Source organism: Aquarana catesbeiana, linkage group LG07 (genome assembly GCF_042186555.1).
Source record: "Aquarana catesbeiana isolate 2022-GZ linkage group LG07, ASM4218655v1, whole genome shotgun sequence".
In the NCBI taxonomy this organism is placed as follows: domain Eukaryota; kingdom Metazoa; phylum Chordata; class Amphibia; order Anura; family Ranidae; genus Aquarana; species Aquarana catesbeiana.
In genome coordinates this window covers 11,035,979-11,062,491 of record NC_133330.1, presented here as the reverse complement: position 1 = coordinate 11,062,491, position 26,513 = coordinate 11,035,979, and the positions used below count along the sequence as shown (strand labels likewise).

Genomic DNA, 26,513 nt, shown 5'->3' with positions numbered 1-26,513 from the left:
GGGTGAGAGATCCACCCCTATAAAGTGGGAGGGGGGGAGAGTGAGGAGGGATTGGTGCATCTTGAGAGATTTCCTTCAGGAAGAGACAGAGGTGGAGCGTGGGGTCAAGAGAGTAAACTGAAAGGGAAGTCAAAGTACCTGGGGGAATGTAGAGAAGGAAAAAAAAAAGTATAAGAAAGACATTGGGGGTTGAAGAGGTGTAGGTGGTGAGATGGAGGGGATGAGATCTTAGAGGGCTGTATATGGTGGGCATGAGATAGGAGAAGATAGGGTGGTTGGAGGTAGGTGAAGATTGTATGGGGGGTAGCAGGGGGTGAGATTGGAGAATTTTGATAGGGTGGAAGTAATGAGAAGAACGGAATGGTTGGTTAGCATGGAGATGTAAAAGTGGAGGGGGTTAGGAGGGCAGGGGGATTTGATAGAGAGGTACAGGAGGTGGGATTGAGGAGATGGTGTATTTGGGAGGGTGTGGGGTGTATAAGGTGGGCATGAGGTCAGATGGGTGGAGGTCAGATGGGTGGAGGTCAGATGGGTGGAGGTCAGATGGGTGGAGGTCAGATGGGTGGAGGTCAGATGGGTGGAGGTCAGATGGGTGGAGGTCAGATGGGTGGAGGTTGATGAGGTGGAGGGGAGCAGATTGGAGAGGTTGGTAAGGGTAGAGATGTGTAGGTGGTGGGGCTGAGGACAGGGGGATATGATGGAGAGGAGCAGGAGGCCAGATGGAGGGGGTGGTGTACTGGGTTGGGGGTGTATAAGGTGGGCATGAGATAAGATCAGATGGGTGGAGGTTTTATGGAGGTTAATGTGGGTGGGGTGGGAGGGATTGGTGAGGTTGAGGAGATAATGGTGGAGACATTGGAGATGTAAAGGTGGAGGGGCTAATGAAGATAGAATGGAAGTTTTGATGTAGAGATGGAGGGGTTGGAGAACTTGGGGTGCTGTATATGGTGGGTATGGGATAGAAGAAAAGTAATTTATTGGATAGATGTGAGGGGTAAGGTAGAGAATAGATGAAGGGGAGTATGGGGTGAAATGTAAAGGAGTAGGTAATAAGTGAGGCAGAGGTGGGATTTGATGGAGAGGTTCAGGACATGAGATGGAAATGGATGGAGATTTTGGAGGCCTGTATTTGGTGGTCATTAGATAGAAGAGTGAGTGATCTGATGGATGGGGGTTAGGGTGGAAGTTAGAGGAAGGGGTTAAGATGGGAGAATTTGATGGGCTGAAGGAAATGGGGATGGAATGGTTGGCTAGTGTGAAGATGTAAAGTTGGAGGAGATGAGGAGGACAAGGGGGTATTCATGGAATGATGGAGGGGATGAAGAATATTTGGGGCTGTCTATACTGGGCATGAGATAAGATCAGGTGATTGGATGGATGGGGGTAGGGTGTGGAGTTAGATGAAGGGTTGAGCTAGGAGAGCTTGTTGGAGATGGAAAAGAGGAGGATGGAAAGATTGGTAGAAGGGATTAAGTGGATAAGGAGGGATTTGATGGAGAAGTGCAGGAGGTGAGATGAAGGGGACGGAGAACTCGGGGGTGGGGAGGGTGTATCTGGCATGAGCTAGAAGAGCGAGTGATAAGATGAATGGGAGTGGGTGGAGTTTAGATGGAGGGGGGGCAGTATGTGATTAGATGAGAGAGGTTGGTGGGGTGGAGGAGATGAGAATGGAAAGTTTGGTTGGGGTGGAAATGTAAAGGCGGAGGAGATGAGCACATGGGGAATTGATGGAGTGATGCAGGAGGTGAGATGGAAGGGATAGAGAACTTGGGTGGGCTGTATATGGGATGACTTAGAATGGGGAAGTAGGGGGTGAGATGGAAGAGGTTGGTGGGGTGGTGGAGATGAGGATGGTAAGGTTGGTGGAAGAGATGAGGAGGACAGAGGGGAGATTTGATGGAGGAGATGGAGAACTTGGGTGGGCTGTATATGACATAGAAGAAGAGTAGGTGATTGAATGAATAGGGGTAGAGTGGAGTTTAGATGGGGGAGATAAGGATATAATGTTTGGTTAGGGTGAAGGCGATGAGAATGCAGGATGGACGGGGGGGGGGATTTGATGGAGAACTGCAGGAGGTGAGATGATGAACATGCGTGGACTGATAGAGGGGACAGTGGGGGGGGGGGTGAGATGGGAGAGGTTGGTTGAGTGGAGGAGATGAGAAGGATGGAAAGGTTGGTGGTGTGGAGATGAGGGGTGGTTCCAGGAGGGTTGTTGGTGCAGTCACACATCTACAATGACATTGGTGTCCCCCGCAGGTCTCTGGAGAGTTTGGCGCTGAGTGAAATCTTTGGCTTCATCCTGAACATCCCGTCTCCCATCTCGCTGGGCTTCCTCTCTCTGCCGATCACCCGCAAGCACTGGATCGCCGTACGGCAGATCAACGGCATCTACTACAACCTGGATTCAAGCTGAAATCGCCTGCCAAGCTTGGGGGCCCCAGGGAACTGAAGTAAGGACCACGTGCTGATTGCGGTGACTTTCTGTTGGGACAGGAAATGATGGGAAATTTCTCTAATGGAGACACCAACCAAAGAAAAAAAACATGTTTAGTAAATTGAGGAAGGATGAGAACATCTGGGATCCGTTATTTTCAGGTGGAGAGAAATCTCCATGTGAGGTAGAATTTCGCCTCTTCAGGTTTTTTTGAGTGTCGGGTGTTGGGAGGAATTCTGGGAAAGTCGATCCCACCCCCAAGGGGGGGGTGCACACGTGCGATCGCAATCTTCCTGAGCATTTCTCTCATTTCTCAGATGCTCGGCGTGTGAGCTCACAGCTGTCACACGAGGTCTGTGGAATGCGGCGAGCGTGTGACGGGGTTTATTATTGGGTGTGTGACGAGGAGGAATGACTCGTATGGAGGAATGAGGAACACGTGCGAGGATTGTGCTGGGGACATTCTGCTGATGTCGCATAACAACTTCTTAAAGCTGCAGCTGCTTATTAAACATTCAGTATGTATACCTAGAGGTAATATAAATACCCTTCTCCATCCTCATATCGCCTCCCTGTAATTCCCTGCTCAGCCTGAGAGGGGCAGCACCTCTGTGCCAATAGAGCTCTTTTTAGCTTTGCACAGTGCTGTCAGTCTGAGTGTGCTTACAGGAGGGAGAGCAGAGTGATGACCTCATTGATGGGCTTCTTCTTTTTTTTTTTTGCCCAATTGAAGCCGGGGGGAGGGGGGGCGCCACTTCTTTACCTGCAGAGGAAAAAAAAAAAGTGAGGTCATGACCTGACTACACTGTCTGGCAGTACCGGCTGGTCCTTGGCACGTTTGCTCTATTCATGGCGTTGTATAGCTCAGTTCCGGGGAGGAGTTCCAGGTGTACAAGTTACATCCTAGGAACTTACATGAAGTTTTTTTTTGTTTGTTTGTTTTTGTTTTTTTTGTTTGTTTTTTTTGTTTGTTTTTTTGTTTGTTTTTTGTTTTTTTTAGGACATACCTGTCATGCCCATGGTTCCTTAATGCCTTCCTGCCCGGCCTATAGCAAAATTACGGCTGGGCGGGAGCTCTGTTCTGGGAGGGACGTCCTATGACCGCCTCTCACAGGGCCACGCAGCCCGTGCAATCTTCACCAGACACAGCTGATCTCAGTACTGGCCCACTTCCAGTACCATGTGATCCCTGTGACCAATCACAGCAGATCACATGACAGTTGTACACGATGGATGCCTTCCTTTCATGTTTCTCAGTTGTGTTGCTAGCTGTGATTGGTCACAGTGATCACATGGTACAGACAGGGCCAATCACAACAAAACACACTGAATCCGTTTCATTCAGTAAAAACGGTTGTTTATACCAGTGGGTTTGACTGCTCTAAACAATCGTAATGTGTAAAAAAAACAAAACAAAAAAAAAAAATCCTGATCACACGTATTGCTGTCAGAAGGAATGTAAGCATCCCTTGTGACAGTAATATGTTTTAAAGGGTGAAAATTGCGCTGGACTGACTTGATCGGTCACTGGTTATGATTGGGAGGGCAGATAGGAAAGGGATTAAAAATAATTGATTTTAATCAGGATTGACGGCTTTGTAGCCTCAGCATTTTTGTGGGTCGTGGGTTTATTTTTTTTCTTTTTTATTATAATTTTTCTTTTTTTCTTTTTTTGTGTTGTCACATAAAAATGCTATGTTTTTTTTTTCACTGTGAGTTACTATGTAGAATGATTTTTCTATACATATGTTTGTATTTTTTATCTCCTGTACAGCCCTGAGGAAGGGGGAGAGTCCTCTGTCCCCTGAAACGCGTTGGCTTTATTTCTCTGTACTCCCAAATAAAGCGTTTTTATATTCACATCTATTGTACATTGAGCGCTCCTTTACACTCCCCTCCTTTTCTGACAGTGACAGGTCCTCTTTATGGAGGTCTCTGGGACACCAGAGACGCCAAATCCCTCCTTTGCACTTAAAAGCATTCAAAACACCAAGTTTGGCTGTTTTTTTTTTTTTTTGTTTTTTTTTTTTTGTTTTTTTTTTTTTTGTTTTTTTTTTTTTTACATTTAGTGCCTTTTTAAGTCTTCAGTAAACAGGAAGCAATGTCATCATATCGCTTCCAGGTTACGAGATCTGAGACTCGATCGAATCCGATTCAGACTTTGTTCAGGTCTCCTGCTAGCCGGCGGACATGCCGGCTGGTCACTCCGGCCTCCCGGTGGGACGGGAGAGTTCGGGCGAGCCGCGGAAGGCGGCGGGGGATGGGGGGGGCGGCGTCCCCTCTCGCTGCTTGTGATAACAGCCGAGTGACTTCTTAGCCGTATCGTTTGTTACAAGAAAGCTGACGGCTGGCTCTAAATAACGGTACCAGGATGATGCCTGCAGCTGCATATCACCCCGTTACAACCCCTTCAAGCCGAGGCCACATATTTGCGTACAGTTTGACATGTTGGGTATCTATTTACTCGGTGCAACCTCGTCTTTTATATTTTACCAAAATAAAAAAATGGGTAATTTTTATTGCATTGCGGTAATATTGTGTGACATAAACAAAATTGGAACTACCACTATTTTATTCTCTGGGGTGTCTTCTTTCATGTTTGGAGGGTTTTATGTAATCTAAAAAGTTTTTTTTTTTTTTTTTAAATGCGTGAAAAAACGGCTTCTGGCTGTGAAAGGGTTAAAGGAGACGTTCACGTTCTTGAATATGTTACATTGTTCCACCTGTAAGATTTGTTTAAAAAAAAAAAAAAAAAATGTCTCCTAACATTTTTTTGGATGACTCCAAGATTCAAAGCAGATTTGTTCGGCCCCCCCCTGTGTGTAATGACCGGTCCTCTTTGGTGTCTTCAGTGCTGTATTGATAATCGATTGTCCTGTTTTTTGTTTTTTCTCTTACAGGGGCTTCCTCCAGGGCTGCATCGATCGCGGCTCCTGTGAGGTCCTTCTGGTGGTGACGAAGGAGGTGGAGGAGAGCCGGCTGTGGATGAACGAAGAGGGCGCCACGTGAGAGCAAAGTCTTCCCAGAATCCTCCGCTCTCAGCTGGGCTGAGCCAATAACCCAAAGACTTTTAAGTTATAACATTGAGTATTTATTGGGAGGAGGGGTACCCATCCCCCCCCCCCCTCCTTTCAGGGTAACCCGCCCCCACCCCCCAGACACGGACCTGCCGGAATCAGAACATGCGTAGCCCTGAACTGGCGGTCCTTCCCGTCTTCTGATATATGCACTATACTATGACTGCCTTAACGATCGCCTGTCTTTTCTACCCGCATTAATGAATGACATCGAATGGTTTTCTGCTAATTCTATTAAAGTGATTTTATACAAGCAAAACTCGGTGATTGGTGGAGTTCTATGGGGGGAGGGGGAGGGCTCATCACCAAAGGGCCACACAAGATATTTAGTAAATATAATGCTACAGTCAACTGTTAGAAACTGCGGAAGCGCTCCAGTGGGGGAGGGTCATGGATTGCTGAAGCGCTCCAGGGGGGGGGGGGGGTTGGTCACGGACCGTGGACGCGCTTGGGGGGGGAGGGTCACGGACTGCGGGAGCGCTAAAGGGGAGGGTCGTGGACTGCGGACACGCTACGGGGAGGGTGGTCAGGGGCTGCAGGAGCGCTACGAGGGAGGGGAGGGCGTGGTCAGACTGTGGACGCACTACAGGGGAGGGTCATGGACTGTGGATGAGCTCCAGGGGGGAGGGTCAGGGGCTGCAGACGCTCTGGTTTCTATGCACAGCTGCATCAGATTTAGTTAAAGCGGAGTTCCACCCAGAAATGAAACTTCTGCTGTTCGGATCCCCCCCCCCCCCTCCCTCCGGTGTCACATTTGGCACCTTTCAAGGGGAAGGGAGGAGTAGATACCTGTCCAATCCAGGTATCTGCTCCCACTTCCGGGAAAAGATAGACGCACATTGTACGGCGATCTACGCCATGTCCAGCAAATCCCGGGTTTGTAGCTGCTGACTTTAAGAAAAAAATTCCGCCGGCGGAACTTCACTTTAATCTCCTCCAATGAACAAATATCATCTACTTCAAAAAGAGTTCACTTAGGCCCCTTTCACACTGGGGCGGTGGGGGCGTCGGCGGTACAACAGCGCTATTTTTAGCACTGCTGTACCGTCGTTCTTGCTGCGGTATTCGGCCGCTAGCAGTTCGGTTTTAACCCCCGCTGGCGGCCAAAAAAGGGTTAAATCCGCGCTGTCCCATTGATTTCAATGGGCAGGAGCGGTTTAGGAGCGGTGAATACACTGTTCCTTCCCCGCTCCAAAGAAGCGGCTCGCAGGACTTTTTTGACCGTCCTGCGAGCGCACTGCTTCAGTGTGAAAGCCCTCGGGCTTTCACACTGAACAAACAGCGGAGGCTGTTTAGGGGCGGTTTTCAGGCGGTATTTTTAGCGCAATACCGCCTGAAAACCGCTCCAGTGTGAAAGGGGTCTAACAGCGGTGGTTACGATCAGCGCCACCTAGTGCCGGTCCTGAGAGATGACGTGTATATGGGGGTCTTGGACAAAATGACAAATGCCACATGAAAATATACACTGCAAAAAAATGAAAGGAACACTTTGAAAACGCATCAGATCTCAATGGGGAAAATCTCATGCTGGATATCTATACTGGTATGGCCTGGATAATGTGTTGGGATCTATACTGGTATGGCCTGGATAATGTGTTGGGATCTATACTGGTATGGCCTGGGTAATGTGTTGGGATCTATACTGGTATGGACTGGGTAATGTGTTGGGATCTATACTGGTATGGACTGGATAATGTGTTGGGATCTATACTGGTATGGACTGGGTAATGTGTTGGGATCTATACTGGTATGGACTGGATAATGTGTTGGGATCTATACTGGTATGGACTGGGTAATGTGTTGGGATCTATACTGGTATGGACTGGGTAATGTGTTGGGATCTATACTGGTATGGACTGGGTAACGTGTTAGGAGGGAAAGGATTCCACATTGTTTGATGGAAATGAAGATGATCAACCTCCAGAGGGCTGAATTCAAAGACACCCCAAAAATCTAAGTGAAAAAAGGATGCAGCAGGCTGGTCCATTTGGTGAAATTTCATCGCAGCAACTCAGAATGGTCCTCAGTAGTTTGATTGGCCTCCATGTGCTTGTATGCATGTCGGGGAATGCTCCTAATGAGAGGACGGATGGGGTCCTGGGGTATTTCCTCCCAGATCTGGACCAGGGCATCACTGAGCTGTTCTTTTGGATTTAGGTCAGGTGAGCGTGGGGGCCATTCAGTGGTATCAATTTCTTCATCCTCTGGGAACTGGAAGCATACTCTTGCCACATGAGGCCGGGCATTGTCGTGCCCCAGGAGGAACCCAGGACCCACTGCACCAGCGTAGGGTCTGACAATGGGTCCAAGGATTTCAACCCAATACCTAATGGCAGTCAGGGTGCCATTGTCTAGCCTGTAGAGGTCTGTGCATCCCTCCATGGATAAGCCTCCCTAGACCATCACTGACCCACCACCAAACTGGTCATGCTGAACGATGTTACAGGCATAGCATAACATTCACCATGGCTTCTCCAGACTCTTTCCCGTCTGCCACATGTGCTCAGGGTGAACCTGCTCTCACCTGTGAAAAGCACAGGGGCGCCAGTGGCGGACCTCCCAATTCTGGTCTTCAACTGCAAATGCCATTCAAGCTTCACGGTGCCGGGCAGTAAGCACAGGGCCCACTAGAGGACGCCAGGCCACCCTCATTAAGTCTGAGTGGTCAGACGTTCACCAGTGGCTTTCTGGAGGTCATTTTATAGGCCTCTGGCAGTGCTCATCCTGTTCCACAAAGAAGCAGATAATGATTCTGCTGATGGGTTAAGGACCTTCTACGGCCCTGTCCAGCTCTTCTAGAGCGACTGCCTGTCTCCTAGAATCTCCTCCATGCTCTTGAGACTGTGCTGGGAGACACAGCAAATCTTCTGGTAATGACAGATATTGATGTGCCATCCTAAAGGAGTTGGACTGCCTGTGCAACCTCCTATAGGGTCCAGGTATGGCCTCATGCTACCAGTAGTGACACCAACCTCCTATAGGGTCCAGGTATGGCCTCATGCTACCAGTAGTGACAGTGACCTATAGGGTCCAGGTATGGCCTCATACTACCAGTAGTGACACCAACCTCCTATAGGGTCCTGGTATGGCCTCATGCTACCAGTAGTGACAGTGACCTTATAGGGTCCAGGTATGGCCTCATGCTACCAGTAGTGACAGTGACCTCCTATAGGGTCCAGGTATGGCCTCATGCTACCAGTAGTGACAGTGACCTCTATAGGGTTTAGGTATGGCCTCATGCTACCAGTAGTGACAGTGACCTCTATAGGGTTTAGGTATAGTCTCATGCTACCAGTACCCTGTTTCCCCAAAAATAAGACCTAGCGTGATTGTCGGTGATGGCTGCAATATAAGCCCTACCCCCCAAATAAGCCCTAGTTAAAGTCCTTGTAGGTCTTATTTTTAGGGTAGGACTTATATTGCAGCCATCACCGACAATCACGCTAGGTCTTATTTTCGGGGAAACAGGGTAGTGACAGTGACCTCCTATAGGTTCCAGGTATGGCCTCATGCTACCAGTAGTGACAGTGACCTCTATAGGGTCCAGGTATGGCCTCATGCTACCAGTAGTGACAGTGACCTCCAATAGGTTCCAGGTATGGCCTCATGCTACCAATAGTGACTGACCAGCCAAATACGAAACTAGTGAGAAATGGTCAGGAAAGATAAGTAGTGAAAAAAATATCAGTGGCCTCCACCTCTAAAACCCTTCCTGTTTTTGAGGTTGTCTCATTGTTGCCCATCTAGTGCACCTGTTAATCAGTTTCAGCTGCTTTGGTGTTAATGAAATGAACAACCCCCTCTGCTACTTTACGGACCAGGTCAATATCCCAGGAGTTTACTTGACTTGGTGCTATACTCTGATTAAAAAGTGTTCCTTTCATTTTTTTTTTGAGCAGTGCAGAATGTATTATTGATCCAACAAAATCCCAATCACATCTGCAGAAGTGAGTCCTGTGTTCTCTATAGATCTCTATAAGAGCTCTTTCACGCGGGCACCGCTCTGCGTTAGCCGTAAAGCGACGCTAGATGCCACCGACACACCCCTACTGGCTTCCCCTCCTCGGCGGTGGCCTCGCGTTCCCCTGCTCTCCACGGGTCATCAAGGCGGCGGTGGCAGCTTCCGTTTCCTCCCTCCTCCTCAATGGCCAATTGGGACTCTTCTCTTTTCAGGTCTCACACCCGCTTCTGATTGGCTGGATTCAGAATCAGTGTTTCAACAGCGAATATTCAGGCGCCCAACGCATGAATAGGGGGGTGGCCGTGGATAGATTCACGCTATGCCTGAATTTATCTATTATACATATAGAGGGGGGCGGGCCTAATGGACGGGCCGCCGCTGCTGCGCAGCATTCCAACATTCTCAGAGGAAAGTAAATCAAATTTGAATTTTTATCCTACAATAAAGTTGCGCTCTGATTTCACGGTGGCGAAGCGAAGGACTCCACAACGGAACCGGCTAAAGCCCCTCCCCCCACTCTGCAAGAGCGTGACATTAAAAAAACAAAAAAACTGGGTTCCTGTACAGGAAAGCTGCAAGCAAAGCGCAGAGAGGTGTCAAAGATCCTTTATAAATAGTATCACACGAGTCAATAAATACAACCGATTTCATACAGGATGTGGCTACATCTCCCCCTACTGGAGGGTTCTGATCATTCTTTAATTTTGCAAATATATTACATTATATTTAATGAGGAAATACCGGTATGGACCGGAAAACAAAATATATTTATATAAAGTGGGTAGTTTGTGTTTTTTTTTTCTCCTTCATTCAGAAACTGCAAAGTCTTCCTCCTCCAGGAATTATACCTAGAAGGGAATAGATGAGGAAAAAGCTGAGAATTGTATCAAACAATATTCTGGATCACTGTGGAAATAAAAAAGCATTAAAAATTAGCTCTGGAAACGAAAACATTCAATTAAATATTTTTTTATAAATCCACTTTGTGCGCACAAAAGATGTGTCCCCCTAAAGATGTGTTCTGACACGAAACGCATTGGGGCGGAGTCTTCTCATAACGTCATCGTGCACACCACTTGTCAGGTAGCAATGTTGTTTTAATGCTGGATGTACTACCTATGTTTGTGAGTACTATTTTATATGATAAGCCTCTTGCTTTAAAGATATCGGGCCATGGAGTTTGTATTTCTTTCCTTTGAATGACACGCGCTGATCAGGTGGAACTACACTATATTACCAAAAGTATTGGGACGCCTACCTTTACACACACATGAACTTTAATGACATCCCAGTCTTAGTCCGTAGGGTTCAATATTGAGTTGGCCCACCCTTTGCAGCTATTACAGCTTCAACTCTTCTGGGAAGGCCGTCCACGAGGTTTAGGAGTGTGTCTATGGGAACGTTTGACCATTCTTCCAGAAGCACATTTGTGAGGTCAGGCACTGATGTTGGACAAGAAGTCCTGGCTTGCAGTCTCCGCTCTAATTCATCCCAAAGGTATTCTTTGGGGTTGAGGTCAGGACTCTGTGCAGGCCAGTCAGGTTCCTCCACCCCAAACTTGCTCATCCATGTCTTTATGGACCTTGCTTTGTGCACTGGTGCGCAGTCATGTTGGAACAGGAAGGGGCCGTCCCCAAACTCCTCCCACAAAGTTGGGAACATGAAATTGTCCAAAATGTCTTGGTATGCCGACGCCTTAAGAGTTCCCTTCACTGGAACTAAGAGGCCAAACCCAACCCCTGAAAAACAATCCCACATCATAATCCCCCCTCCACCAAATGGTTTGGACCAGTGCACAAAGCAAGGTCCATAAAGACATTGATGAGCAAGTTTGGGGTGGAGGAACTTGACTGGTCTGCACAGAGTCCTGACCTCAACCCGATAGAACACCTTTGGGATGAATTAGAGAGGAGACTGCGAGCCAGGCCTTCTCATCCAGCATCAGTGCCTGACCTCACAAATGTGCTTCTGGAAGAATGGTCAAACATTCCCATAGACACCCTCCTAAACCTTGTGGACGGCCTTCCCAGAAGAGTTGAAGCTGTTATAGCTGCAAAGGGCGGAGCCAACTCAATATTGAACCTTACGGACTAAGACTGAGATGCCATTAAAGTTCATGTGTGTAAAAGGCAGGTGTCCCAATACTTTTGACAATATAATGTATATTGAAGCCTTGAGGTATTTTAGAAAGCCACCTAGTGGTGTGCCAGGCTGTTGCAGCTGAGATGATGGAGTTTTAAATGTTGTATTGACAGCTCCTTATGTATGGATAAGATTTCTTGGAGGAAACCTACAAAGTCTCTCTTGTCAGAACACACCTCCCCCGCCTCCTGTCAATGCACTTCATGTGTACACCGCCTGCAGCAGATTTACAGTACAATGTACGCTCCTTCTTCATTGCCAGTTCATTCAGCTGCGGCACTCTTCAAAAGTATATAAAATCTGCATCCCCCTCCCCCGTCTACAATGTAAAATACATACAGTACATGTTACATATCAATAAGAAACCTAAACATAGGACAACACAAACAACCTCCTGGATGAGACGAACTTTACATCAGAGCCCCCCAACATCAACATCAGAGGTCCCCCATCACATCAGAGGACCCCCATCACACTCAGAGGTCTCCACATCACACTCAGAGGTCTCCACATCACATTAGAGGTCCCCCCATCACATTCAGAGGTCTCCACATCACATTAGAGGTCCCCCCATCACATTCAGAGGTCTCCACATCACATTAGAGGTCCCCCCATCACATTCAGAGGTCCCCCCATCACATTCAGAGGTCCCCCCATCACATTCAGAGGTCTCCACATCACATTAGAGGTCCCCCCCATCACATTCAGAGGTCTCCACATCACATTAGAGGTCCCCCCATCACATTCAGAGGTCCCCCCATCACATTCAGAGGTCCCCCCATCACATTCAGAGGTCCCCCCATCACATTCAGAGGTCTCCACATCACATTAGAGGTCCCCCCATCACATTCAGAGGTCTCTACATCACATTAGAGGTCCCTCTATCACATTCAGAGGTCTCCACATCACATTAGAGGTCCCCCCATCACATTCAGAGGTCTCTACATCACATTAGAGGTCCCTCTATCACATTCAGAGGTCTCCACATCACATTAGAGGTCCCCCCATCACATTCAGAGGTCTCCACATCACATTAGAGGTCCCCCCATCACATTCAGAGGTTCCCCCATCACATTAAGAGGTTCCCCCATCACATTAAGAGGTTCCCCCATCACATCAGTGGTCCCTCCATCCCATCAGAGGTCCCTCCATCCCATCAGAGGTCCCCCATCACATCAGAGCCCCCCAACAACATCAGAGGTTCCCCATCATACTCAGAGGTCTCCGCATCGCATTAGAGGTCCCCCCATCACATTCAGAGGTCTCTACATCACATTAGAGGTCCCTCTATCACATTCAGAGGTCTCCACATCACATTAGAGGTCCCCCCATCACATTCAGAGGTCTCTACATCACATTAGAGGTCCCTCTATCACATTCAGAGGTCTCCACATCACATTAGAGGTCCCCCCATCACATTCAGAGGTCTCCACATCACATTAGAGGTCCCCCCATCACATTCAGAGGTCCCCCCATCACATTCAGAGGTTCCCCCATCACATTAAGAGGTTCCCCCATCACATTAAGAGGTTCCCCCATCACATCAGTGGTCCCTCCATCCCATCAGAGGTCCCTCCATCCCATCAGAGGTCCCCCATCACATCAGAGCCCCCCAACAACATCAGAGGTTCCCCATCATACTCAGAGGTCTCCGCATCGCATTAGAGGTCCCCCCATCACATTCAGAGGTCTCCACATCACATTAGAGGTCCCCCCATCACATTCAGAGGTCCCCCCATCACATTCAGAGGTCCCCCCATCACATTCAGAGGTCTCCACATCACATTAGAGGTCCCCCCCATCACATTCAGAGGTCTCCACATCACATTAGAGGTCCCCCCATCACATTCAGAGGTCCCCCCATCACATTCAGAGGTCCCCCCATCACATTCAGAGGTCCCCCCATCACATTCAGAGGTCTCCACATCACATTAGAGGTCCCCCCATCACATTCAGAGGTCTCCACATCACATTAGAGGTCCCCCCATCACATTCAGAGGTCCCCCCATCACATTCAGAGGTTCCCCCATCACATTAAGAGGTTCCCCCATCACATTAAGAGGTTCCCCCATCACATCAGTGGTCCCTCCATCCCATCAGAGGTCCCTCCATCCCATCAGAGGTCCCCCATCACATCAGAGCCCCCCAACAACATCAGAGGTTCCCCATCATACTCAGAGGTCTCCGCATCGCATTAGAGGTCCCCCCATCACATTCAGAGGTCTCCACATCACATTAGAGGTCCCCCCATCACATTCAGAGGTCCCCCCATCACATTCAGAGGTCCCCCCATCACATTCAGAGGTCTCCACATCACATTAGAGGTCCCCCCCATCACATTCAGAGGTCTCCACATCACATTAGAGGTCCCCCCATCACATTCAGAGGTCCCCCCATCACATTCAGAGGTCCCCCCATCACATTCAGAGGTCCCCCCATCACATTCAGAGGTCTCCACATCACATTAGAGGTCCCCCCATCACATTCAGAGGTCTCTACATCACATTAGAGGTCCCTCTATCACATTCAGAGGTCTCCACATCACATTAGAGGTCCCCCCATCACATTCAGAGGTCTCTACATCACATTAGAGGTCCCTCTATCACATTCAGAGGTCTCCACATCACATTAGAGGTCCCCCCATCACATTCAGAGGTCTCCACATCACATTAGAGGTCCCCCCATCACATTCAGAGGTTCCCCCATCACATTAAGAGGTTCCCCCATCACATTAAGAGGTTCCCCCATCACATCAGTGGTCCCTCCATCCCATCAGAGGTCCCTCCATCCCATCAGAGGTCCCCCATCACATCAGAGCCCCCCAACAACATCAGAGGTTCCCCATCATACTCAGAGGTCTCCGCATCGCATTAGAGGTCCCCCCATCACATTCAGAGGTCTCTACATCACATTAGAGGTCCCTCTATCACATTCAGAGGTCTCCACATCACATTAGAGGTCCCCCCATCACATTCAGAGGTCTCTACATCACATTAGAGGTCCCTCTATCACATTCAGAGGTCTCCACATCACATTAGAGGTCCCCCCATCACATTCAGAGGTCTCCACATCACATTAGAGGTCCCCCCATCACATTCAGAGGTCCCCCCATCACATTCAGAGGTTCCCCCATCACATTAAGAGGTTCCCCCATCACATTAAGAGGTTCCCCCATCACATCAGTGGTCCCTCCATCCCATCAGAGGTCCCTCCATCCCATCAGAGGTCCCCCATCACATCAGAGCCCCCCAACAACATCAGAGGTTCCCCATCATACTCAGAGGTCTCCGCATCGCATTAGAGGTCCCCCCATCACATTCAGAAGTTCCCCCATCACATCAGAGGTCTCCACATCACATCAGAGGTCCCCCATCACATTCAGCGGTGCCCCGTCACATCAGAGGTCCCCCTGTCACATCAGAGCCCCCCCAACATTAACATCAGAGGTTCCCCATCACATTCCGAGGTTCCCCCATCACATCAGAGGTCCCTCCATCCCATCAGAGGTCCCCCCATCACATCAGAGTCTCCCATCACATCAGAGGTCCCCCCATCACATCAGTGGTCCCCCCATCACATCAGAGGATCCCTGTCACATCAGAGGATCCCTGTCACATCAGAGGACCCCCCATCACATCAGAGGTCCCCCCATCACATCAGAGGATCCCCATCACATCAGAGGATCCCTGTCACATCAGAGGACCCCCCATCACATCAGAGGACCCCCATCACATCAGAGGACCCCCCATCACATCAGAGGTCCCCCATTACATCAGAGGTTCCTCCATCACTTCAGAGGACCCCCCCATCACATCAGAGGACTCCCCCATCACATAAGAGGCCCCCATCACATCAGAGGCCCCCATCACATCAGAGGGTCCCCCATCACATCAGAGGTCCCCCATCACATCAGAGGAACCCCCATCACAACAGAGGTCCCCCATCACATCAGGGGTCCCCCCATCACATCAGAGGACCCCCCAATCACGTCAGAGGACCCCCCCATCACATCAGAGCCCCCCCCATCACATCAGAGGAACCCCCATCACATCAGAGGTCCCCTCCCCATCACATCAGAGGTCCCCCCATCACATCAGAGGACCCCCCATCACATTCAGATCACCCATCACATTCAGAGGTCCCCCCATCACATCAGAGGTCCCATTCACATTAGAGTCCCCTCATCACATCAGAGGTTCCCCCATCACATCAGAGGTTCCCCCATTACATCAGAGAACCCCCATCACATTTAGAGGTTCCCCCAACACATCAAAGGTCCCCCCATCACCCTATCAGAGCTCCCTTATAATGTCAGAGGTCCTCCCAACACATCAGAAGTCCCCATATCGAATAAGAGCCCACCCCTTCACATCAAAGGCCCCTTTCATGTTAGGGTCCCCCATCACATCAAAGTCCCCCCCATCATAGGCCCTCAATATATGAGAGCCCCCCTACACACATCAAATTACCTCCATGACACAGTCCTTCTCCCGTCCATCATTACATCAGAGCCCTCACCCCCATCACGGAGTCCTCTCATCCATCTCTGATTTAGGGTCTTATCCTCGCAGCACCCCAGGGGAACTAAAACGGCACCCTGGCTGAGAAATGCTGAAAGTACTTCACTGGCCGTCTTCATTATAAGAAATGTCTTTCACCACACACACCGATCAGCCATAGCATTATGACCACTGAGAGGTAACGTGAATAACATAGATCATCTTATGACAACGGCATCTAAAAGTGGGTGGGATATATCAAGCAGCAAGTGAACATGTTGTCCCTGAAGTGGATGTGTTGAAAGTAGAAAGTATGGGTACCACAGTTTGTTGTGTAAGGGGCTGAGTAGGCGCAGACCGGTCAGAGTGCCCATGCTGACTGGTGTCCACAGCCAGAAGAACCCACAATGGGCACGTGAGCACCAGAAATGGAGCACGAAGCAATGGAAGAAGGCGGCACAATCTGATGAGTTCAAGAATGGTTTGAGGAACATAACAAATTTGAGGTGTTGACTTGGCCTCCAAATTCTCCAGATCTCCATCCAATCATGCATGTGTGGGATGTGCTGGAAAAACAAGTCCAATCCATGGAGGTCCCACCTCCCAACTTACAGGACTTAAAGGATCTGCTACTGACGGCTCGGTGCCAGATACCTCAGTGTACCTTCGGAGGTCTAGTGGAGTCCATGCCTCAGGTCAGGGCTGTTTAGGTGGCAAAAAGGGGACCTACTCAATATTAGGTGGGGGGTCATAACGTTATGATGATCGGTGCATACTAAGACTCCATTGCCCAGGTTTGTGACAGGTACACTTTAAGGACTTGGGAATCCCTCCAGATTTACGTCTGGACCAAGGTTAGCAAAGGAAACTGCGGGCAACCGAAATCGCCTCCTCGCCGTCATGTGACCGCACACAACGTTGTGTTTGTTTGCCCAGGGATCGCTTGTTTCCAAGACACTGCTGCCAGGACTTGAGGGATGGTCAACTTATCCCAAACACTATAATCTCCCGCACAACAGAATGATAGAAACTACAAGGCGGTCACTGGACACCCGCCAATTACACCGAATAAATAGTGAATAGGAGACGGGCGGGACAAAGGCGAGGCTGAGGAAAGACAATTCATAGAAATGTTGATTTAAAGGAGCTTACACAAATATATTACTTTCTCCTTTCCTCTTTTTCCCCTCTAATAGTTTGTGTCTCTGCTCCTCCCACAATCGTGATTTCCTACAGTAGTTTGTGTCTCTACCCCTCCCACAATGGTGAGATTTCCTGCAGTAGTTTGTGTCTCTGCCCCTCCCACAATCGTGATTTCCTGCAGTAGTTTGTGTCTCTGCCCCTCCCACAATGATGAGATTTCCTGCAGTAGTTTGTGTCTCTGCCCCTCCCACAATGGGGAGATTTCCTGCAGTAGTTTGTGTCTCTGCCCCTCCCACAATGGTGAGATTTCCTGCAGTAATTTGCGTCTCTGCTCCTTCCACAATGGTGAGATTTCCTGCAGTAGTTTGCGTCTCTGCTCCTTCCACAATGGTGAGATTTCCTGCAGTAGTTTGTGTCTCTGCCCCTCCCACAATGGGGAGATTTCCCTGCAGTAGTTTGTGTCTCTGCCCCTCCCACAATGGGGAGATTTCCTGCAGTAATTTGCGTCTCTGCTCCTTCCACAATGGGGAGATTTCCCTGCAGTAGTTTGTGTCTCTGCTCCTCCCACAATGGTGATTTCCTACAGTAGTTTGTGTCTCTGCCCCTCCCACAATGGTGAGATTTCCTGCAGTAGTTTGTGTCTCTGCCCCTCCTACAATGGTGAGATTTCCTGCAGTAGTTTGTGTCTCTGCCCCTCCCACAATGGGGAGATTTCCCTGCAGTAGTTTGTGTCTCTGCCCCTCCCACAATGGTGAGATTTCCTGCAGTAGTTTGTGTCTCTGCCCCTCCTACAATGGAGAGATTTCCTGCAGTAGTTTGTGTCTCTGCCCCTCCTACAATGGTGAGATTTCCTGCATTAGTTTGTGTCTCTGCCCCTCCCACAATGGTGAGATTTCCTGCAGTAGTTTGTGTCTCTGCCCCTCCTACAATGGAGAGATTTCCTGCAGTAGTTTGTGTCTCTGCCCCTCCCACAATGGCGAGATTTCCCTGCAGTAGTTTGTGTCTCTGCCCCTCCCACAATGGGGAGATCTCCTGCAGTGTACAGAGTGGATCGGTATGTAGTATAGGGTACAGCACAGTTTAGGGCAGGTTTTGTCGGGAGGGCCGTCATCTTCTATATACACAACACAAAGGCTCTCCATGTGAAGAGCTCTGAGCTCACCGCTGCCTCCGACAGCAAGATTACCCAGAATCCTCCCCGAGACACAGCAAGACGGCTTGTGCAATCGTTTCTGTTCTCTTCAACCAGATCTCAGATTTCAGACTTTCTAAAAGAGAATGTCTGCAGGACGATGTTCTGTGTACAGCGCTGCGGTCTACGTCAGAGCTACAGTGCCTTGAAAAAGTATTCATACCCCTTGAAGTTTTCCACCTTTTCTCATGTTACAACCAAAATCATAAATGTATTTTATTGGGATTTTATGTGATAGACCAACACAAAGTGTCACATAATTGTGAAGTGGAAGGAAAATGATAAATGATACAAATAAATATGTGAAAAGTGGGGGGGGGGGGGGGCATTTGTATTCAGCCCCCTTTACTCTGATACCCCGAACTAAAATCTAGTGGAACCAATTCAGAAGTCACCTAATTAGTAAATAGAGTCCACCTGTGTGTCATGTAATCTCAGTATAAATACAGCTGTTCTGTGAAGCCCTCAGAGGTTTGTTAAGAGAACCTTAGAGAACAATCAGCATCATGAAGGCCAAGGAACACACCGGACAGGTCAGGGATAAAGCTGTGGAGAACTTTAACCACTTAAGGACCGGAGGATTTGCCCCCCCCCCTTAATGACCAGGCCATTTTTTTGCGATACGGCACTGAGTCGCTTTAGCTGACAATTGCACGGTAGTGCGACGCTGTACCCAAACAAAATTCTTTTTTTTCCCCCCACACATAGAGCTTTCTTTTGGTGGTAATTGATCACCTCTGCGTTTTTTATTTTTTGCGCTATAAACAAAAAAAAGAGCGACAATTTTGAAAAAAAAAAAATATATATTTTTTTACTAAATATCCAAAAAATTAAATGTAAGCAAAATAATTTCTTCATCAGTTTAGGCCAATATGTACTTTTCTGGTTGATTGGTTTGTGCAAAAGTTATAGCGTCTACAAAATAGGAAATAGATTTACGGCATTATTATTATTATTATTATTTCTTCTTCTTCTTTTTTTTTTTTTTTTTTTACTAGTAATGGCGGCGATCAGCGATTTTTAGTGGGACTGCGACATTGTGGCGGACAGATCGGACACTTTTGACACTTTTTTTGGAACCAGTGACATTTATACAGCAATCAGAGCTATAAAAAGGCACTGATTACTGTATAAATGTCACTGGCAGGGAAGGGGTTAACACTAGGGGGCGATCAAGGGGTTAAGTGTGTTCCCTAGGGAGGTGTTTCTAACTGTGGGGGGAGGGGACTGACTGGGAGTAGAGAGAGATCGCTGTTCCTGATCACTAGGAAAAGACGATCTCTCTGTACTCCCGACAGAACAGGGATCTGTTCATTTACATGGACAGATCCCCGTCCTGGCTCTCTGCGGAGCATTTGCGGGTGGCTGGCGGACATCGCGGCCACATGCATCGGCTCCCCCGCCGTGCCCGGGGCAGGTGGGCACCTGCTGTAGCAGTTAAAGGGACCGCCATACAGCTACAATGATTCGCAGGAACGAGTCGATCTGCCGCCCTATAATGACGGCAGCTGGTTGGCAAGTGGTTAAAGCAGGGTTAGGTTATAAAAAAATCTCCCAAGCTTTGAAGATCTCACGGAGCTCTGTTCAATCCATCATCGGAAAATGGAAAGAGTATGGCACAACTACAAAACCTACCAAGACATGGCCGTCCACCTAAACTGACCGGCCGGGCAAGGAGAGCATTCATCAGAGAAGAGCCAAGAGGTCCATGGTAACTCTGGAGGAGCTGCAGAGATCCACAGCTCAGGTGGGAGAATCTGTCCACAGGACAACTATTAGTCGTGTTCTCCACAAATCTGCCCTTTATGGAAGAGTGACAAGAAGAAAGACATTGGTGAAACAAAGTCATAAGAAGTCCTGTTTGTAGTTTTGTGAGAAGCCATGTGGAGGACACAGCAAACATGTGGAAGAAGGTGATCTGGTCAGATGAGACCAAAATTCAACTCTTTGGCCTAAAAGCAAAACGCTATGTGTGGGGAAAACTAACACCGCACATCACCCTGAACACACCATCCCCACCGTGAAACATGGTGGTGGCAGCTTCATGTGGTGGGGATGCTTTTCTTCAGCAGGGACAGGGAAGCTGGTCAGAGTTGATGGGAAGATGGAAGGAGCCAAATACAGGACAATATTAGAAGAAAACCTGTTAGAGTCTACAAAAGACTTGAGACTGGGGGGGAGGTTCACCTTCCAGCAGGACAACGACCCGAAACATCCAGCCAGAGCTACAATGGAATGATTTAGATCAAAGCATATTCATGTGTTGGAATGGCCCAGTCACAGTCCAGACCTAAATCACATTGAGAATCTGTGGCCAGACTTGAAAATTGCTGATCACAGACGCTCTTCATCCAATCTGACAGAGCTTGAGATATTTTACAAAGAAGAAGAATGGGCAAAAATGTCCTCTCTAGATGTGCAAAGCTGGTAGAGACATCCCCAAAAAGACTTGTAGAGAAAGGGGGGTTCTACAAAGTATTGAAAAAAAAAAAAAAACAAGTAAAAAGGCGCAAAGCAGGTATACCTCACATAACAGATCCTAAATAGTCCAATGGCAGGGTTGGTATATATGGATGTATATAGATGTATATACAGGAGAAAGTCAATCAGGGCTGCCACCAAAAAAAGACCAGAAGCAAGGTCCAATAGGCTGAGGAAGATAAAACAAGGAAGAGGGGCGCCTCTGAGTATATATCAATAATCATTTATTTAACAACAAACAATATCCACTCACATGGAAGACTGTAGTATTGCGTTCCGGTGCATCTCTGAGTAGAGGAGAGTCTGAAGGACCACAGGTCTCAGCAAGTCCGTGCAGTGCTGGTCACACATCAGGTCCTGGCAGGGATGGATGGTGGTAGCAGAACACGGTGGGAGCTCCCTCGGGTCTCCAGATGGCACTACCGGATAGATGGTGGGTTTAAGAGTAACATAGACCAACGGTCTGTGGGTTCCAGGGAGGGGGAGAGGGGACGCCAAAGGCCGATCGCCGGGCGCGCTGCCGTCTGAGGCTCGTACGGCTCCGTGGGAGAAAGATAGTAACGGCCGTACAGGGAGCCAGAACGAGGCCTGGAAAGCAAGCTCAGCGCGGCGCCGGACCGTGACGTCACAGCTATGCGACGCGTTTCCGAGTCTGCGCGCTATTGGTGACAGAAATAGCGGCACTCCTTTCTCAAGCATAAGGGGCGGATGTTATGGCAGTCCTTTTATAGTCTTTGGGAGGAGGGGGGGGGGCGGGGCTGAGGATGATAAACAGTATCAGGATACACTGCAGCTATGGGCAATACTAGATATAATACACATGGAAGTGGAGCACAGGTAAAGAAATAAATATATGGGGTTTTAACATCGAGTATCTATACATTCATATATAGGAGACACATAAGCATACAGTTTTACATAAAATTATAAGTTAAAAATTAATTAAAAATTAATTAAACGCCAGTACACATCCATGGGCAGGATATGACCTGGTGCATAAACAACTAATATGGACCATAAATAAAAAAACATGTAGGTATATCAATAGAAAGTCGGGATGGTACTTTACAAATAATAATAATGATTATAATGGACCAGTGCAAGATAAAAAAATAAATATAAAAAAATATATATATAAAAATATATATATGTAAAATACACGAGAGATTTAAAAATTGGTGATTATGTAAATGTGAATATCGGTACATACTATTAGCATAATAAGGGAAAAGGGAGCAGGGGGTGGGGAGATAAAGGAAGGGGGGGGGAGGGGGGGTGGCCGGGGAGGAAAAAAGGGGGGGGGGGGGGAATGGAAGGGGGGAGAGAAGGGGAGGGGGGGGAGGGAGGGGGGGGGGTTTAGGAAGGGGAGGGGGCGGGGGATGGATTATACTTACTCGTAGACCCGCCACCCCCACAATAATAGATATATTTGTGTGTACACAACCTGTGGTAAGGATGATAAAAATACAAGCAGTGAATATAAGCATACCGTATATAAGCAAATATAAGCAATGTATATCTATAATATGGTGGCAATCTCGATACCCTCATTCAAGCCCCCAGGCGAGAGGACGTCGAGATTGTAAATCCAGAACGTTTCCCTTGCACATAGCCTTTTGAAACGTTCGGCAGGAGTGTATGACTTGGGGATTTGTTCAATTACTCATACAGTAAGGCCCGTGGTGGATTTTTGGTGAAAACTAGCAAAATGTCGTGGGACACTATGCATGTCTTTACCACCCTCTATCAGTCTTCGGTGTTGACCGAAGCGCTGTCTGAGGGGGCAGATTGTTCTACCGACATAGATCAGTCCACAGGGGCATATGAGGCCGTAGACTACAAAATCTGAAGAACAATTGTAGAATTGGTCTATCTGATATGTTTTACCTTTGGACAGGAATGACTTTTGTCCATGTTTAACAAAGGCACAAGTTTTGCATAGGGCTTTTTTGCATCGGTACATGCCGACCAAAGGTATAAGTGTGGTGGCATGGTCGTTGGTCGCAGTGGTTTTAAATTTGCTTGGGGCAATTTTACTTTTCAAGTTAGGTGCTTTACGGTAAGTAATTCGTGGTACTGTAGGGAGAAGAGTTTTGAGGAGGGGGTCCTGTAATAGAATCCCCCAGTGTTTTTTCATGATGTTTTCCATTTTTTTATATTCGAAGTGAAAGGTCGTGATGAATCTGGTGGAGTGATCAGTTGGGCAAGTATTTGTTTTGGCTGGTTTACCTTTGGAATAGGATGCACAGGCTTCATCAACCAATTCTTTAGGATATTGTTTTTCAAAGAATTTGTTTTTTAATGGAATACTGGAAGCTGCGTAATCACTATCAAGGGTACAGTTCTGTCTGAGACGGCAGAACTGTCCCTTTGGTATATTTTTCGTCCACTTTGGATAGTGGCAGCTGTGAAAATGTAAAAAGGAGTTCCCAGCAGTTGGCTTAATATAATTTTTAGCAATGATTCTGTCATCCATATGACCCAATTCCAAATCAAGATATGCTAAATGAATGGGATCAAAGGTATGGGTGAAGGCAAGTCCGTAAGGATTTTGGTTACAGTGGTCCACAAATGATGTAATCTGGTCTGGGGAGCCGTCCCAGATCACAATCAGGTCATCTATATAACGCCCAAAGAAAATGATGTTTGGTGAGTATGGGTTGTTTTGCCATATAAAATTTTTCTCCCAGTAACCCATAGCCAAGTTGGCATAGGAGGGGGCGAAGTTTGCTCCCATGGCGGTCCCCTGTGCTTGCAGTTATATAGATGACCTGATTGTGATCTGGGACGGCTCCCCAGACCAGATTACATCATTTGTGGACCACTGTAACCAAAATCCTTACGGACTTGCCTTCACCCATACCTTTGATCCCATTCATTTAGCATATCTTGATTTGGAATTGGGTCATATGGATGACAGAATCATTGCTAAAAATTATATTAAGCCAACTGCTGGGAACTCCTTTTTACATTTTCACAGCTGCCACTATCCAAAGTGGACGAAAAATATACCAAAGGGACAGTTCTGCCGTCTCAGACAGAACTGTACCCTTGATAGTGATTACGCAGCTTCCAGTATTCCATTAAAAAACAAATTCTTTGAAAAACAATATCCTAAAGAATTGGTTGATGAAGCCTGTGCATCCTATTCCAAAGGTAAACCAGCCAAAACAAATACTTGCCCGACTGATCACTCCACCAGATTCATCACGACCTTTCACTTCGAATATAAAAAAAATGGAAAACATCATGAAAAAACACTGGGGGATTCTATTACAGGACCCCCTCCTCAAAACTCTTCTCCCTACAGTACCACGAATTACTTACCGTAAAGCACCTAACTTGAAAAGTAAAATTGCCCCAAGCAAATTTAAAACCACTGCGACCAACGACCATGCCACCACACTTATACCTTTGGTCGGCATGTACCGATGCAAAAAAGCCCTATGCAAAACTTGTGCCTTTGTTAAACATGGACAAAAGTCATTCCTGTCCAAAGGTAAAACATATCAGATAGACCAATTCTACAATTGTTCTTCAGATTTTGTAGTCTACGGCCTCATATGCCCCTGTGGACTGATCTATGTCGGTAGAACAATCTGCCCCCTCAGACAGCGCTTCGGTCAACACCGAAGACTGATAGAGGGTGGTAAAGACATGCATAGTGTCCCACGACATTTTGCTAGTTTTCACCAAAAATCCACCACGGGCCTTACTGTATGAGTAATTGAACAAATCCCCAAGTCATACACTCCTGCCGAACGTTTCAAAAGGCTATGTGCAAGGGAAACGTTCTGGATTTACAATCTCGACGTCCTCTCGCCTGGGGGCTTGAATGAGGGTATCGAGATTGCCACCATATTATAGATATACATTGCTTATATTTGCTTATATACGGTATGCTTATATTCACTGCTTGTATTTTTATCATCCTTACCACAGGTTGTGTACACACAAATATATCTATTATTGTGGGGGTGGCGGGTCTACGAGTAAGTATAATCCATCCCCCGCCCCCTCCCCTTCCTAAACCCCCCCCTCCCTCCCCCCCCTCCCCTTCTCTCCCCCCTTCCATTTCCCCCCCCCCCCCTTTTTTCCTCCCCGGCCACCCCCCCCCCTTCCTTTATCTCCCCACCCCCTGCTCCCTTTTCCCTTATTATGCTAATAGTATGTACCGATATTCACATTTACATAATCACCAATTTTTAAATCTCTCGTGTATTTTACATATATATATTTTTATATATATATTTTTTTATATTTATTTTTTTATCTTGCACTGGTCCATTATAATCATTATTATTATTTGTAAAGTACCATCCCGACTTTCTATTGATATACCTACATGTTTTTTTATTTATGGTCCATATTAGTTGTTTATGCACCAGGTCATATCCTGCCCATGGATGTGTACTGGCGTTTAATTAATTTTTAATTAATTTTTAACTTATAATTTTATGTAAAACTGTATGCTTATGTGTCTCCTATATATGAATGTATAGATACTCGATGTTAAAACCCCATATATTTATTTCTTTACCTGTGCTCCACTTCCATGTGTATTATATCTAGTATTGCCCATAGCTGCAGTGTATCCTGATACTGTTTATCATCCTCAGCCCCGCCCCCCCCCCTCCTCCCAAAGACTATAAAAGGACTGCCATAACATCCGCCCCTTATGCTTGAGAAAGGAGTGCCGCTATTTCTGTCACCAATAGCGCGCAGACTCGGAAACGCGTCGCATAGCTGTGACGTCACGGTCCGGCGCCGCGCTGAGCTTGCTTTCCAGGCCTCGTTCTGGCTCCCTGTACGGCCGTTACTATCTTTCTCCCACGGAGCCGTACGAGCCTCAGACGGCAGCGCGCCCGGCGATCGGCCTTTGGCGTCCCCTCTCCCCCTCCCTGGAACCCACAAACCGTTGGTCTATGTTACTCTTAAACCCACCATCTATCCGGTAGTGCCATCTGGAGACCCGAGGGAGCTCCCACCGTGTTCTGCTACCACCATCCATCCCTGCCAGGACCTGATGTGTGACCAGCACTGCACGGACTTGCTGAGACCTGTGGTCCTCCAGACTCTCCTCTACTCAGAGATGCACCGGAACGCAATACTACAGTCTTCCATGTGAGTGGATATTGTTTGTTGTTAAATAAATGATTATTGATATATACTCAGAGGCGCCCCTCTTCCTTGTTTTATCTACAAAGTATTGACTCCGGGGGGCGCCATACAAATGCCCCCCACACTTTTCACATATTTATTTGTAAAAAATGTTGAAAACCATTTATCATTTTCCTTCCACTTCACAATTATGTGACACTTTGTGTTGGTCTATCACATAAAATCCCAATAAAATACATTTATGCTTTTGGTTGTAACCTGACAAAAATGTGGGAAATTTCAAGGGGTATGAATACTTTTGCAAGGCACTGTATATAAATGTATGATAATAATAGTGTGTGATTGTGGGGGGAGGGGACATTAGAGTGTAAGCTCCTCTGGTACAGAGACTGATGTGATCAGCTCAATGATCTCTGTACAGCACTGCGGTATATGTCAGAGCTATTTAAATGCATGATAG

At 47.5% G+C, this 26,513-nt stretch overlaps 1 protein-coding gene across 1 annotated transcript; it reads left to right on the top strand.

Annotated features, from left to right (window-relative positions):
- Positions 1 to 2,254: 2,254 nt before the first annotated feature.
- Positions 2,255 to 5,773, top strand: LOC141102668 (josephin-2-like; the record flags this gene model as incomplete). The annotated part of the gene is given in 3 exon segments (XM_073591581.1): positions 2,255 to 2,405; positions 2,408 to 2,453; positions 5,338 to 5,773. Coding segments are annotated over 3 exon segments (306 nt in total), but the record flags the coding sequence as incomplete, so codon positions are not given.
- Positions 5,774 to 26,513: the final 20,740 nt, after the last annotated feature.